Source organism: Trichogramma pretiosum, unplaced genomic scaffold, assembly GCF_000599845.2.
Source record: "Trichogramma pretiosum strain Unisexual culture from Peru unplaced genomic scaffold, Tpre_2.0 scaffold20, whole genome shotgun sequence".
Classification (NCBI taxonomy): domain Eukaryota; kingdom Metazoa; phylum Arthropoda; class Insecta; order Hymenoptera; family Trichogrammatidae; genus Trichogramma; species Trichogramma pretiosum.
Window position 1 is genome coordinate 67,683 of NW_019641696.1, and position 15,262 is coordinate 82,944.

Here is a 15,262-nt window from a genome sequence, read left to right on the forward strand (position 1 = left end):
CAGGCAAATATCTTTACCATTCCGAATTTTACTAAAAATTAACGAGTGCATGTTTCTAACGGAAAATTTAATGCCCTTTTCGAATATGGCTTCAAAATTAATCTTAAAATTATTGTTCAAAAGCTATAAACAATTCAACAAAAAAAAACACGAATTGAAAAAAAATAAATCGTTTTCAACTCGAATTTTAAAACAGAAATAGGCTTGATACATAGGTCCCGAGCACATTAAAGGTGTCCATGGGATGTAAACTGAAAAGCCCAATATCCATAATATCGAAATTGAACATTTTTCATAACAAAATGGCGCTTCGTAGAAAAAAGATCGTGTATGAGCTAAACCAATTTTTTTACATGACAAGGATGCATCTAGGAAAAAAAAGTTACGGAGAAAAAGTTCTTGAAATTGTTTAAAGAACACTCCTGAATTTTTTCAGAATTTTTCGAATAATTTTGGATTTTTTGAGTTTAATCATTTTCCGAAAATTCAAAAATTTTCTCGAAAAATTCTGAAAAAATTCAGGGTTGTTCTTTGAACAATTCTAAGAACTTTTTCTATATAACTTTTTTTTCCTAGATGCATCCTTGTCATGTAAAAAAATTGGTTTAGCTCATACACGGTCTTTTTTCTACGAAGCGCCATTTTGTTATGAAAAATGTTCAATTTCGATATTATGGATATTGGGCTTTTCAGTTTACATCCCATGGACACCTTTAATGTGCTCGGGACCTATGTATCAAGCCTATTTCTGTTTTAAAATTCGAGTTGAAAACGATTTATTTTTTTTCAATTCGTGTTTTTTTTTGTTGAATTGTTTATAGCTTTTGAACAATAATTTTAAGATTAATTTTGAAGCCATATTCGAAAAGGGCATTAAATTTTCCGTTAGAAACATGCACTCGTTAATTTTTAGTAAAATTCGGAATGGTAAAGATATTTGCCTGAAGTTCAGTTAAAAAAACTGTCCGTCTGGGCGCTAATGGCTTAATAATTTTTTTAAGCACATAGTAAAATGAATTTATCTATAAATTATATACAATTATAAATGGTTATTTGAAGAACATTCAGTTAAATTTTCAGCTGAAAATAGTGAAAAATAAGCTAACTACAGCAAATTTTCTCACAAAACTGAAAAAAAAAGATCGATTGCGGTGGACACTGTAACTGAAAATCTACTCGACCGATTCTTTCCAAATTTTTCTCACTATTTATCTACATAAATTATGAGGTAATGACATCGAGATATTTCGTTTAAAATGATTTTTGAGTTTTTGGCATATTTTTAAGTGAAAAAAATGACTTTTTTGACAAAATGAAGGCAAAAATTCATCGTACTTGTTCGTAAAAAGCATTTAAAAATGCAAAAAGTTAAAATATCTCGACGTCATTACCTCATGTATCATCTACTTAAATAGTGTATAAAATATGAAGTTGATCGGTCGAGTAGATTTTGAGTGATGGTGTCCAGGGGATTTTTTTTACGTTGCATGTGACAATTTGCTGTATATAGCCACCTTATTTTTCAGTATTTTGGGCTGAAAATTTAACTGAATATTCTTCAAATAACTATTAATTATGTGTATGATTTATAGATCAATTCTATTTACTATATGTTCAAAAAAAAAAAAAATTTTTTTTTTTAAATTTAGTCAAGACTCTACCCTCCCCCCCCCCCCTTAAGTTTCACTGCTGGTGATTAGATTTTCTAGAATGCATTGTATCAGAATTTCGAAGTGTATCTGCATCAAACGCATCAACTTCGAATCGTACTTTTTTAACCCATTAACGACCAAAATGCTTGAATTTTTTGTTGGTTTTCGCAGCGATTTTTTTTGTAGTTTGAGGCCTCCAAAAAGTTTCATATGGACCTATTTCGATGTAAAATTTAACGTCCTTTTAGAAACTGAGCTCAAAATTTCGATTCTTTGCGTAATAAAAAAGTTATGGCTACTTATACGAAAAAAAACGTAAAATTTTTTGCGAAAAATCAAGTTTTTGATTTTTTTTTACCATGTTACCGTTAGGGAATCACGATATAAATATAATCAGGGGTGATCACGACTATCAAAGTATCTCAGAGAAATTTTATGGAATTTTTGAACTCCTTTTCAAACTTAGGTTTTTTGCCCTTTTTTTCTAAATTCAGTAGTTTTCGAGTAAAAATGAGTTATGTTTTATATGAATATAAGTTATTTTTTGTTTGAAGTAGTGGTTCGAAAATTCCACAAAAATTCCCTGAGATACTTTGATAGTCGTGATCACCCCTGATCATATTTGTGATTCCCTAACGGTAACATGGTGAAAAAAAATCAAAAACTTGATTTTTTGCAAAAAATTTTACGTTTTCTTTCGTATAAGTAGCCATAACTTTTTTATTACGCAAAGATCGAAATTTTGAGCTCAGTTTCTGAAAGGACGTTAAATTTTACATCGAAATACAGGTCCATACGAAACTTTTTGGAGGCCTCAAACTACGAAAAAAATCGCTACGAAAACCAACAAAAAAATCAAGCAGTTTGGTCGTTAATGGGTTAATATTTATCCAATTCGCTTGCAGCTAGATATGTTATTCAAGTTATCGAGTCCTTAAGGATGTTCCCTCAGACCTAACTGACAACTTTGGGCATATTTCTAAAAAAAATCTGAAAAAATTCATACGCTTTCCTTGATAAATTCTAATACTTTTTTGTTCATTTAAAATTTTTCGTAGAGTTCATGATTATTGAGATAAAAAATCGCAAAGATTCATTGCTTGAAATTGTTTAAATTTGAATCGTTTATAGCTCGTTAACAATCGAATTTAGAGAAAATTTGCAAGAGCACTTTTTTGTTTAAAATGACCCTAAAAACCTTAAAAAGTGAGTTTCAGGTCAAAAAGTTTAAATTTTTATTTTTGCAATGTTTTTACATTAACTTTTCTCAAAAACTATTTGGTCAAGTTTTTCCAGGTTTTGAGCCATGTTTTAGTACATACTGAACAATCATCTCCTAGTTTTTGAAAAGATTTTATCGATGCGTTTTTTTATAATCACGCAAAATAGCGTTTTTTCGACACGCTAGCATAGGGATCCCATGTTAAAGTACCGAACTTTGATTAATTATATTTCGGAAATGGTTTGGTTAAAGTTCCTGAAATTTCTCACAAATATGAAAAGTATTGTCAATAATATGTGGTTAAAATTTCAAGACCCTTTATCGATAGTCATTTTTTTGAGGGAACTACCTAGATAGCTCGACACTTGCGATTTTTTATCTCAAGACAAGAAAGACTTGAACGAAAAGACGCTATCCTACGAAAAAAGAATGTCGATAATATTAGTCAAAAGCTCCATAATTAGAATGTAATATATAGAGATCTGAACTTGTGTTTGCGCAAGTAGGGGGAAATTTTTAATAATTATTTGGAAAATGAATAAAAGGATAGAAATCTCCAACATAACCTCTGGGTATGTATGACTACAAATATTTTATAGTTTTACATTATACGATTGAGTACACATAACCAATGGCTTTTGCACATCGTCTAACTTTCATAATTTTGCTTTGTTGATTTCAGCAGTGGCCTCGCTCTCACATCAACGTCGTGTCCTCATATTCGAGATCTTTTCATGAAGGACATTTCACGAATTTTGACATTTCGACATACCACCAGGTCAACTAACCAACGAAGCAATTATCAAGTTCATCTATAGCTGTTGATCAGGCTTTACTTTAACGTTGATCGGAACGATCAGTTGGAGTACCAGTTTAAGCTAATCGCCTCTGCCATTGAGAAAACACTTCACCCCATTTATTTTTCGTTAGTACGCCTACATATCTCCAACGTATATACATGAGTTTTTAAAAATTCTGATTTATTTAGGACTTCGCTACTATGAGCACTACAACGTTAAAGATAGGAAAACCTGCCCAAATAATGGTATTTGTCTTATTTTTTTTTTTATTTATCTACTATGCGATGATATTACATATGTACCATCTATGGACATCGTGGCAAGAATCAATGCAGCCGCTGCAGGAATCGGTATGAACTCAAGAGAACATGCTATTTTAATAATTTATGCTTAAACAGTAGTAGTTTTCATGTATTACTCAATCAGTAAAAAAAACCTGTACTTTTAATAATCTAATATCGTGAAATTCGCTCACTCAGTGAAAAATATTGAAAAATTCTAATTGTTAAATTTCATATATTTATTCTAATAGATGCATCAAACAAAATGTTAGTCATTTTATAACGATTTATCACAATTCTGCGTAGACTGCACGACTAGAGATTAACTAAGCCAAATGATAATTTGAGGAGAGATTGACAAAGGCTGCAGAAAGGCTTAAAATACGTCGCGCTTACATAGGAAATACATATTTCATGTATTTTTTACTATTTTTTATTATATAACAAAATAAAATTTACTCTAACATGATAATTTTTATTAATACTTTGGAGAATATTTCTGTACGATAAATATTATTATTTTTCTCAAATATTTCAAAAATTCATACAGCTAAATGCGTTGGTTTAAAAAATAATTTTCGATTTTTGTTTGTTTATTTAATCAGTAAGAAACAAACCGCACGGTAGTCAGATCTCAATAAATTTTATACAGTTTTGGTCGTTGCATTTACCAGTTTAGCTCTCTGATAGGTTAACTTTTTTATTTAGTGAATGAATTTTTGGAAAATACCCTATCAATGCAGTCGTCTAACAATGAAAATATTAGTGAGTTTTGGGAAAAAAATTCTAAAAAAATTCGTCATTTATTCAACCGTTTATAGGCCCGAAGCTAACCTACGACCCATCATGGACAGGCCCTTTGAACGTAAAGCGGTCAAGTACTGACTTATACATTCTGGCTCCTTTTATCCTTGTTCTCGTCAATTGGGTCAGAGTAGCCATTCACGGTAAAAAATATCTACATCTCATACATGCCTGATACGAAATGAAATCAATTTACAATGTTGATGGTTAAATTTTTCATGCAGCTTTCGAGAATAGGGATTTAGTTCAAGATTATAATATCTTTTTTGATACCAGATTAGGATTACGTTTCGAAAAGTATAATGAATTATTATGCAAAAAGATATACTTAAGAATCCGAGAAAGCTAATCATGATTATAAAATTTCTAGATGGAACATCGTATGGGCATTGATACTTGCCGTTCTCTTATCGTTGATTTTTTTGTTTTTTTTAATAATCGCAACAAAGCTCATGAGTTATGTTTTCAATTCCGTACTTTTGATCATAGTTTTTGTCGCCACATGCTATTATATCTATTTGATTAGCGTTGATAAAAAACCACCGCTGGTGATAATAGTCATCGCGTTGATCATTTTTATGTTATTGGTCTTATTGGCGTTTTTTATAAATCGTCAATTCATCGCAAAGGCTTCTGAAATCATACGAGAAACGTTCAAGTAAGCATTATTATTTCATCGCATAATATCAATGTAATGTGACAGTTACGAATTTAACTCGTTTTCAGAGCTCCAATTTATTTCCCATTGCTCACTTTATGCTCGCTGCTGCTCTATGTGCTTACACTCGCCACGACAGTTTTTGGAGTAGTCATTAGCAAATACCTTTATTGGTTGCCTAAAACGTTTCAGTCACCTTTTGACTACTTCTGGAATCAATTAAGCAACTGGTTAGGTTGCATCTGGCTCACTATGTTTTATTTCGCCTTCTTTCGCGTGGTCATCTCCGGGACTTATGGCACCTGGTACTGGGCAAGGAATAAGCAAGAAGTACCAAAATTCACACCTATGCGGTTCATTTGGATTACTTTAAGGCATGTATGCGTACACGTAAATTAAATTTATAAATAAATCGATTAAAATTGACCCAAAGCAGATACCATGTGGGCTCTGTGATGGCTGGATCATTGCTCACGCCCATTGGCACAGTCATGCAATTTAGTGGACTGAATCATTCAAATTTTGCCGATCCAACAAACGGAGCCGATAATGATATTGATCAATGCATTATACGATTTTTTCAACGATGCTACAATCGCGTAGGGATGATTAATGATCAGGCTTATGTTTACACGGCTCTCCGTGGCCAGGGATATTGCGAGTCCGCCAAAACTGCCTTTAACATTTGGCGCAGAAACCACACTAAATTCGCCGCAATCGATCAAGTTGGTGACAACATTCTCTCCCACTCATGAAAGTAATGCCTAAACAATCATTATTAAACTAATTGACTTGACATTTTTTTCCTCTCGCAAGTTCATTCGCGAACTGATCTTTGTGGGCTTCGCCACGACCTCAATTCTTTCGGCGCTCTTGTACACGGGCTTGAAGCACACGATACGGTGTTCATGCCAGGACATGACGATAGTGCTGCTGGTTTTCCTCTCTATCAATTTGCTGATCAAATCAATATTTTTGCCAATTGAAGTGGCGATGGATACCGTCTTGACCTGTGGACTCGACGATTTTGAAGTTAACGGCAACAGCAACAGGCCTTCCTACATGTCGGATAAGTTAAAAGAGATGATTCTTGAGAACAGAAGCTCGCAGCTCGATTCTCTGTAACCTTCTAATGAAGCAATCGGGATCACAATTTCTCGCTTGAGTTCTGAAGACGAGCAAAATAATTAACCAAGCAATTCGATGGAAAACTAGATGTTTCACTCTTGATAAAAAAATAGACAAAACAATTGGTTTTCAAAGATAATTTCCAAATTTCACGACAAAAATAATTCAAATACTTTGAATTATTTCAATTAGGAATTTATCCTTTCCGAGTCTGAAATAAATTTTTAATTACGGTTTCGTCTGATAATTTCAAATATTTCTCATCATTTTTTACGTCGCGAACTCGCGTTACGTCTCGAAAATTTTAATATCGTGTACAGAGAACGCATGAATGTGGATCAGCGTTATCGTTTATCGGTTAAAGCTATATTGAGTCGCAGGAACTTTGCTTCATTTCCGTATGAAAGAAGTGATTGTCCGCTGAAATCAGCCGTCTGAATCGGTACAAGCGATCGATAAACATCGATCGAAATCGGTATTATTTATTTTTTTTGTGTCGCGTACCGAGTTCGCATCGCGAGCATTTTCCACGCGCTTTCATGCGCGCACAATGACAATAATACCTGCGTGCGTTGTTATTCTCACGCACTGCAGTGTCAAGTTTTTTAACGAGGCCATTCGCACGTAGCTCATCGACTCGAAATTCAAATTACAATTGCGCGAGATGAATGATGGAAATTTTAATGTAATAAAGAAAAACGTTCTGACGTATTATCTTGTCGCAATTCGAGATTCGATTTGACATTCATCTGAAAAGCTGCGTGGAGGTTTAGAAAATTAGAAAATGAAGACATTCAAATATTTTGTCAATCATTCATATTTACGCTATTAAAACGCAATTGCGGACAAAAATCAATTTCGATAACGCGGTACTGTTTGTTCGCGCTCAACATAGGTAAACATGTTTTCTGCGGAAGCTCTGTTTTTTTCACGAAGCCAAGCGCCACTCATTTGGCATATGATACATGAAAATTCGCTTAAAAAAAAAAAAAAACAAAAGGTATTGTTCTCGATCAGCTTTTGTCCAGGTGTATAATATAAAATTTCGCATCGACACACGTGCATATATTCAAACTCGTATCGCACCAGCATCGTCCCAAATTCACGATTCAACTCACCTTGGCTGATATCGTAATCCGGTCGATGATTCGCAGCCGACGACGACGACGACGATGAGGCAGTGGTGTCAGTGGTGGCGCTGGCTCGATTGCGCGCGGCGAGAAACAGCGAGACGCTTGGATAAAGGACAATGGCAGGAGACGCCACGGGTCGCAGCAGTAGCAATTGCTGCTGAGGCAGGCCCAATCTCTTGGACAGTACAAAGAGTCGTCGTCGTTGTAGTTTTTGTTGTTGTTGTTGCTGCTGCTGCTTGTGGTGTTGATGATGACGATGGTGGTGCCTTTGGCGCAGATCCGCCAGCACTCAAGAGTCCGGACTGATCGGCCTAGACGACCAGCTGCGCGGACGGGCCACTCGACCTCGTTGTTCCAGCTCTTGTTCCGCTTCCGACGATGGTCTGCTGCTGCCGCTGCTACGTTCCATCCTCCGTAGATATGCTCTCCACTGAGGGGCTACACTTTTATATGTATACGTATAATGCCCTCCCTGACTCGAGCTGCGCCGTCTGTGTGAACAGAAAAAAAATACATATGAATTGCTCGATGAGCTCGTAGACGCCGCAGACACTTTCGTACAATAGCTCGCGCGGCTCCGCGCAAAGATTCGCACTCGCGAAGCTCCCTTTTTTTCTTGCATAATACTCTTTCTACCTCTGCTCGGGAGGTTAATTGCAGCTTCTTCTTTTTTCTTTCCTTCCTTTTTTCTTTTGACATTCGCACGCGGTAATTTTCAATGCACGACCTGCGGGTCAATCTCCAACTCGTCGAACCGAGGTTCAACGCGGGCGCGGCAGCATAATAATACGTACACTCTTACCTATGTATATATGAATAAAGCGTGTAAGAAAGAAAAACAATGCGAGAAAATGATCACGGTGACGAGCTCAAGAGGTCGGAAATACCGAAAGCTCTCCGAGACGAGCGCTTGCACCGGATGAAAGGAGCAGCGCGTGAATGATTTTTCTTTCTTTCTTTTATACTGTATACCGAAAAATGCCATAGCGCAGTGATCATTATCTATCGTGCAAAGCAAATCATCGTGTTTATTAAAAAAGAAGGGGATGATTTTTACAACTAAATTTTAGTTACAATTTGAGACATTTCAGGGCACGCGCTACCAAGCGCAACATCTTCCCATATTACTTTTCATCTATTACATTCTCAACGTCGATGCAGCGTACTAGCATGCTTCGTATAATGCACGAAAGAATTCCAATAACTCGCACGCTCGCGCTGCATTTAGTGAGCGCGGCGCCTTTATTATATAGTAAAGAGGGGAAAAAACGTAGAAAATAATGAAATAAAAAATCTCGCAACCGAATGAAAATCTAATCAAGCGTAAAGAAAAAACGATTTCCATATCTAGTGGCGCTTGCTCGTCGAGCTTTACACTATTTATCTTCGGTTTATATATCGTCTCGCGTGAAAATGCATCGCACACCGTAAACGTCAGCGGATTGATTAATGAAAAAGATGAAGCGGAAAATGCAAAGAAAATACTCACGAGCCACTTTTTGCTATTATTACGAGAAGCGCCGAGCGTCAGCATAAAGCGAGCCAGAGTGATTCATTCACAATGACTGGTCACATAAATTCTTTACTATGCACTTTGGACCGATTAAAAAGTAACTTTTCTCGCGGTCTCGAGCTATGCTTTGCTCGCACACGTCTCCGAATTTACATCCATGACTAGCCACGCGCATATGAAACACTTGAGAGCTCGAATGTCGTTCGGCGCTCTATTCCCTTTGACCCGCGATGAAGCTTTGGCGCGTCTGTGATGCTTTCTTCGGCGCGACTGCACGGCACACTGCCCCCGGCGGCAGATCCCATCGTGCGAGACGCGGCGGCAAGCCAATATCTATACGCGGGACACAGTGCAGCAACTGACTGTGCAATACAACTTGCGACCGTCACCATGATCGCACGGCACGCCTTCGTCGCAACACTTCCACATATAGATATCCCTCCTGCTCTTTATTCTCTTTCGCTTGCACCTATTACTCGTAGGCATTTCGTACGTTGTAAGCATGTCTCGTTTCGTCGTGATAACTCTATTTACCCCCCAACCCTCTGAGGAGATTTCAAGCTCGATTCAAGCTTTTGATGCTGTATATATTATGATGTTGAGCATAGCAAAATTCTCATAATTAAAATTTGATGATGTTCGTCATATTTTTTGTTTACAAAATCTGATAATCGATGACTTTGTCGATCGTTGTAAAAGTTCAGTAGTACATTTTTTGCAGAATTTTACAAAGTTTAAGTGGTGGCGAATTGCGAATTATAAATCGAATCAATGCAGATAAAAATGAGTCATGACGATGAAATTTTATTGTTCCGTTTGGGGATTAGGAATAAGCACCTTCAGCTTATCCGACATGTAATGAGGCCTATCGCTATTGCCGTTGACTTCAAAATCTTCGAGTATGCAGATAAAGATGGTGTCGATAGCTACTTGCAACAAATCCAACATCCAATACACCGTCCGCAAAATGATAAAACAAGCGAGCAGTTGAGCCCATGAGCTCTGAAATTCTTCCATTAACGTAATCAACAATACGGCCTTGTACAAAATACAGGAGACGCTTACAATCGAGATCACTAACAATATCCACTCACAACAAATCTCCTGAAAGATAGACCAAACACGAGCAATTATTGATGTTGAATTATATTACACCAAAAATGAGAATATTTTACTAACTCCGTAAATTTGTTTGGCTCTCTTGTTTCTATGCAAAAGATTGTTGGAGATCCTGGCGGACTCGAAGAAGCTTGTGCCGTGGAGCATCATATAAGCTTTAGCCATGCCTTCGTTTACTGGCATGAAACACGAACCAAATGTTGAAGTGCCCACGTAGTATCTGCATTAAGTCGATTTTATTTTACTTATTAAATAATCACACGAAATATCATGGCAAAATAGCATGTGTGAATATGTGCCTCAAAGTAATCCCGATAAACCGCATAGTCGTGAATTTTGGAACTTCTTGCTTGTTCCTCGTCCAGTACCAAGTGGCGTAACTCCCAGAAGCGATAAGCTTCAAGAAGGCGGATAGGAAGCAGTTGAACCAGATCAAACACAAGATTTCGATGATATAATTGATTATGAGAAACGATTCTGGTAGTCCATCGATAGATTGAAGTGACCACTGGACGGCAATGCACACACCTGCCATTGCGAATAGGATTGTGTAGACCAGCAGCGAGCAAATAAAAAGTGACGGGAAAAACACCACAGCTCTAAAAAAGAGCATTATTACAGTCTATACTGGTTTTACAAGTGGGCGATGAAAAAAGTCATAAAGAGGCTGCTTACTTGGTCAATTCTTGTATGATTTCACAATTCAATCCCCTAGATAGAGCTAGTTCGCAAAGCATAAAGAGCAGAATCGCGATAAATATGACAACCATAAAAATGTTTCTACAGAGAAACCAGATTTCATCAAGATTCCACTGTTTCTCCCACGACATCTCCACTAACAAATATATGAACCAACTTAGGGCCAAAACCATCATTGTTATACGTAATAAGAAGGATATGTAAATTGTTGCCTCTGCTCCGATACTCAGCAAGACGAGACACAAAAACGATGATAAAACAGCGATTAGCAGAATCCCTATTATGATCCATCTAAAATTTTCATAAAAATAATTAACCCGTCTAGTTTCGTAAATTTTCATACAAATTCACTATCACCTAACATCGTATAAATCATTTACGGAGCTGGACAAATATCTGCTGGGATCAGAATCACTTGTAGAAGAAAAAAATTTTTTTAGGTCGCCAAACATGAAAGCTGTACGAAAAATTTTGCAATCAAGATAATTATAAAATAGGTAAAGGAATATAAAAAATGCAGCTTTATTTACCATAACAGACTACACCAACCCAGTAGATGAAAAGAATAATGAAAATAAACAGACCGGGTAAGCTGGTCATTGATCGTTTCACGTTTAAAGGTCCTGTCCATGATGGATCGTAGGTTAGTTTCGATCCTAGAAATCGTTGAATAGTTGAGAAATTACGATTTTTGCAATTTCGACATAAACTTTTTCTCAAAAATTACCGTAATCTCGATTCTCGGAAAATCTTCTAGTTACGCTTTCTGATAAACCATATAGAAATTCTGGTGAACCATACGGATAACCATAACCATATATATACGGAACGTATAGATTCGGGAAAAACATATTTTCTGCGATCGCTAGGATGAACACGGTTATATATTTGTAGAACCCCTTAACCTGTATCAATTGATGCTTTTCTCGGAATTCATCGCATGTTGTTATTTAAAAAACAAATGCCCAGTCAAGCGAAGTCTTTATCTTTTCAGTTTAATTTTCGTTCGATTTTGTGGTAATAAATGTATTGACAGATCTTTGTAAACGTGTAAGGAGCTGTTGTATGGGACAGATAGATGTTATGTCGGAAAAGGCCGTAATTGATTCAATTTATTTAGGATGTTGTGACCCCCTTATACTGGGTGTAAAATAATTAAATTGGGATATAACAATAGATGAAGGTTTCATTACGTTCTCGATCTTCATTTTTTAGGCCCTTATGTCATTCTATGAACTTTTTATGTAATTCTGAATTCTTTATGTAAATTTCAATAATATGTTTTTTTTCTTACACAAGAAAAATCTTGCCCGGGTTCTTTACTAGGCTCGTTTCTTTAGCTGTTGCCTGCTACAACGAAAATTTTGATCGACTTTCATCTCGTTCTATCCACTTTCGAGGTAGACAAACGAGGAATACAATCGTGCCTATCCGCACAGCTCAAATTTTCCAAGAAAAGTTACATTCAATTTCGAGCATCATGAAAGGAGGAGAATGAAAGAGATCGTTCTTACCCGCGCGCGCACGTGTAATTATATGCATATGTGTGCATTTGTTTTCGTGTACATACAAGCACGCGGAGCCGACATTTTCATTTTTTATTCACGGTTCAAGAGCTTGAGCTCGAAGTTGGGTCAACGAACCAACTTGACCTATATAATATTACATAATATGTATATAGCACGTATAGGCTCGGAGACGCGCGCTTATGCCGCGAATTCATTGTGCTCGTGAAATGTATACACGACGTTTTGAAACAATAGATTGTGTGTCGCGCGACCATCCACTCAATTTGATTGGAAGAGAGGAGTTTTGGCGACGAGCGCCCCCGCGAGGCCTGCCAAGCTCGATTGTTTCATTAACTCGATATACACGTGTACATATGCGATCATAAGCGCATACGAATATAAATATACGAGTAAATGCATGTACACACGTTCAATAATGCCGCGTCTCTTTATCAGAGCAGTAATGGAATTACGTATACGCTAGTGCGAGAGTCGAAGGCTATAGCGGCGATCGTTGGGCGCGCAAGTTCGTGCGACGACTGACTGCGTGTGCCGCGTACTACGTATCCCGTCGTCATTTTAATTTCATTTCTCTACGGGGCCTACAGTCGGCGCGAAACTACAATACACGTGCTGTACTGATGCATATTGCATGCACGCGTCGTGGGAATATTTTTTATGCACGTGTATGCTGTGGCATATGCGATATACGGTTAAAAAAGCTCCATGCGCCCCCGCCAGTTCCATGTATACTGCACACGCCGATGCATAATACGTTGTGTACTACGTCGCGCAGTTTTACTCGCGAAACATCAAATATTCAATTTGGGCGCTGCGAACTCACGCAGTCCCCTCATGCGGTGTGTATACATTTATTACTCGAGTCTTCGGAGATTGGTGTTGCGAGCTGCTGCTCCACCGCGTTATAAGTCGCGCGTAATAATTAATATCCGATATCGCACCGCAAGTCGCGGCGAAGGAGAATATTTCGCACGGGTTCGTAACGATCGAGCTAGTTCCTCGCCGTTTGTTTGTAGCTGAGATCTGCCCATTAATTTTTTATATGGTCTGAGCTGCTTTTGTACAATTAAGGAGAGCGTGACGTGCTCCGAATGGCAAGTGTGGCAGACGAGTATACTTAACTTCATATAGTAAACTTAACTTTACTTATGACTCTACTTGCCTAGCCGTCTCAATCAAATTCAAAACCAATTTATAATAAAAATTCACAATAAAGTTAATGATCATAAATGAAAACATTTAGTTATTCGACCAAAAAAAAATTTGTGAAAATCACGGACTACGTGATATGTAAGATTTGTATGATAGATGACTCTTACCAATGTTATTATTATTTATTGTATTACAAACTTTCATTGGATTAATAGTTTGAAAAATGAAAATTTCAGTCATGCTAAATAGTTGTCGCCTTATTTGATTTCATTATTATCATAGCTAAGTAATTAATCAAAAGTGGATTGAGATTAAAAATTCCAACAATTCAAAAAGAAAGCTTTTTGGTGTTAAGCTCAAATTATAACGATCAGACTGTCATATTAACCCCTATTTATACTTTTGAAAAAATATTACCACGATTTTGAATCATTTAATCGCAAACATTTCAATAGGCTTATAGTTTAAAAATTGAAAATGATACTTTGAGCTGAAACTATTTAAAAATTTAATTTTCAAGGTTTTAAAAGTCATATCGGCATAACTGGAAATTTACCACAGAATTATTTATCGTATCAAATGATTTTTTTTATTTCAGCGAAGCGCAAAGGGAGAAAAATTTTAAATATGAGACGCGCGTGACAACACGCATGGAGCCCGCGGCTGTAACCTTTTAAATTTTCATTTCGTTTGAAATGCCTTTCTACGATTTCGAAATAAAATTGAATATGATTTTCAATGCTCAATTATTTCTCAGCTGATTGGTAGTTGATAGAAATGAGCGCTTGGGGAGCAGGGTAAGGCTCGGCTATGTTGGGTTCAAGGCAAAATTTCAATAGTCAATACACAATCGCATATCGCAATATCTTTAATATTATTTTTTTCATTTTAAACAAGTTTATTTTCCGGGCGTATGACCATGGCGGGTTCAAATAATATGCTTCCTTTTGGCAGAGAAAGGATTAGCAATTTAGGTGAGTTTTGCGAAAATCATGAGCAAACCTAACCTTGACGATCTCTCATCGAAACTACCAGGAACGAAGATTTCGTACGATCCAACATGGAGCAGTCCGCTGAACGTAAAACGAAAAGCAGAAAACATATCCTTCACAGTTGTTTATTACTTATTTCTCTGCCTATGGGTGGGAGTAGCTGTTTACGGTATGAACTTTTTTTCTCTTTTTTGGCGCACGATCATTTAAAAATGTCTTATCCATACCTACACATAAGTTTGTGCGTATGCGTGTTTTACGACTGCCAACATTAATGACTTGATATTATGACTTGAAATGATGGTGTAATTTTTCGTTCAGCGTTGGTGACCGGCGACGCGGAAAAGTATAGCGACTTCTACCGTGACTCTAAAGATCTTATCTTCAAAGAAGGGTAACACAAATTCACACACGCGTACAAAAGATTTTTTTACAAATTGGCATGAATATTTCAGATGGATCATAGCGATTGTCCTCCCGTTGGCTGCATTTTTATCGATATTGTGTCTGTTGCTATTGAGAGTCGCCGCGAGGCCCGTGGTTTACACGATAATAGCCTTGTTTTTCATAGGCCTCTTTG

The 15,262-nt window shown here is 36.8% G+C and overlaps 2 protein-coding genes across 2 annotated transcripts in view; both read right to left on the minus strand.

The window, feature by feature from the left end:
- LOC106648103 overlaps positions 1-7,735 on the minus strand; it is a 21,852-nt gene extending 14,117 nt beyond the window's left edge. Inside the window, exon 1 of the mRNA XM_023462062.1 lies at positions 7,664-7,735. The gene's annotated coding sequence lies outside the window, so the exon portion shown is untranslated. The remainder of the gene's footprint in view (positions 1-7,663) is intronic.
- Positions 7,736-9,995: 2,260 nt separating this feature from the next.
- Positions 9,996-11,140, minus strand: LOC106648104 (CTL-like protein 2). Its single transcript, XM_014364784.2, has 4 exons — positions 10,986-11,140; positions 10,631-10,909; positions 10,371-10,530; positions 9,996-10,295 (listed from the first exon to the last, which is right to left on the minus strand). The coding sequence occupies exons 1-4, from the start codon at positions 11,138-11,140 to the stop codon at positions 9,996-9,998; spliced, it is 894 nt and encodes a 297-aa protein (XP_014220270.2).
- Positions 11,141-15,262: the final 4,122 nt, after the last annotated feature.

Excerpts from the sequence above, each read along its gene's own strand:
- LOC106648104 (XM_014364784.2), bottom strand. The coding sequence starts at position 11,140 with ATGTCGTGGGAGAAACAGTGGAATCTTGATGAAATCTGGTTTCTCTGT. Across the intron at positions 10,531-10,630 it reads CCAAAATTCACGACTATGCG|ATACTACGTGGGCACTTCAA; the intron begins GTTTATCGGGAT and ends GACTTAATGCAG. Across the intron at positions 10,296-10,370 it reads GAGCCAAACAAATTTACGGA|GAGATTTGTTGTGAGTGGAT; the intron begins GTTAGTAAAATA and ends TCTATCTTTCAG.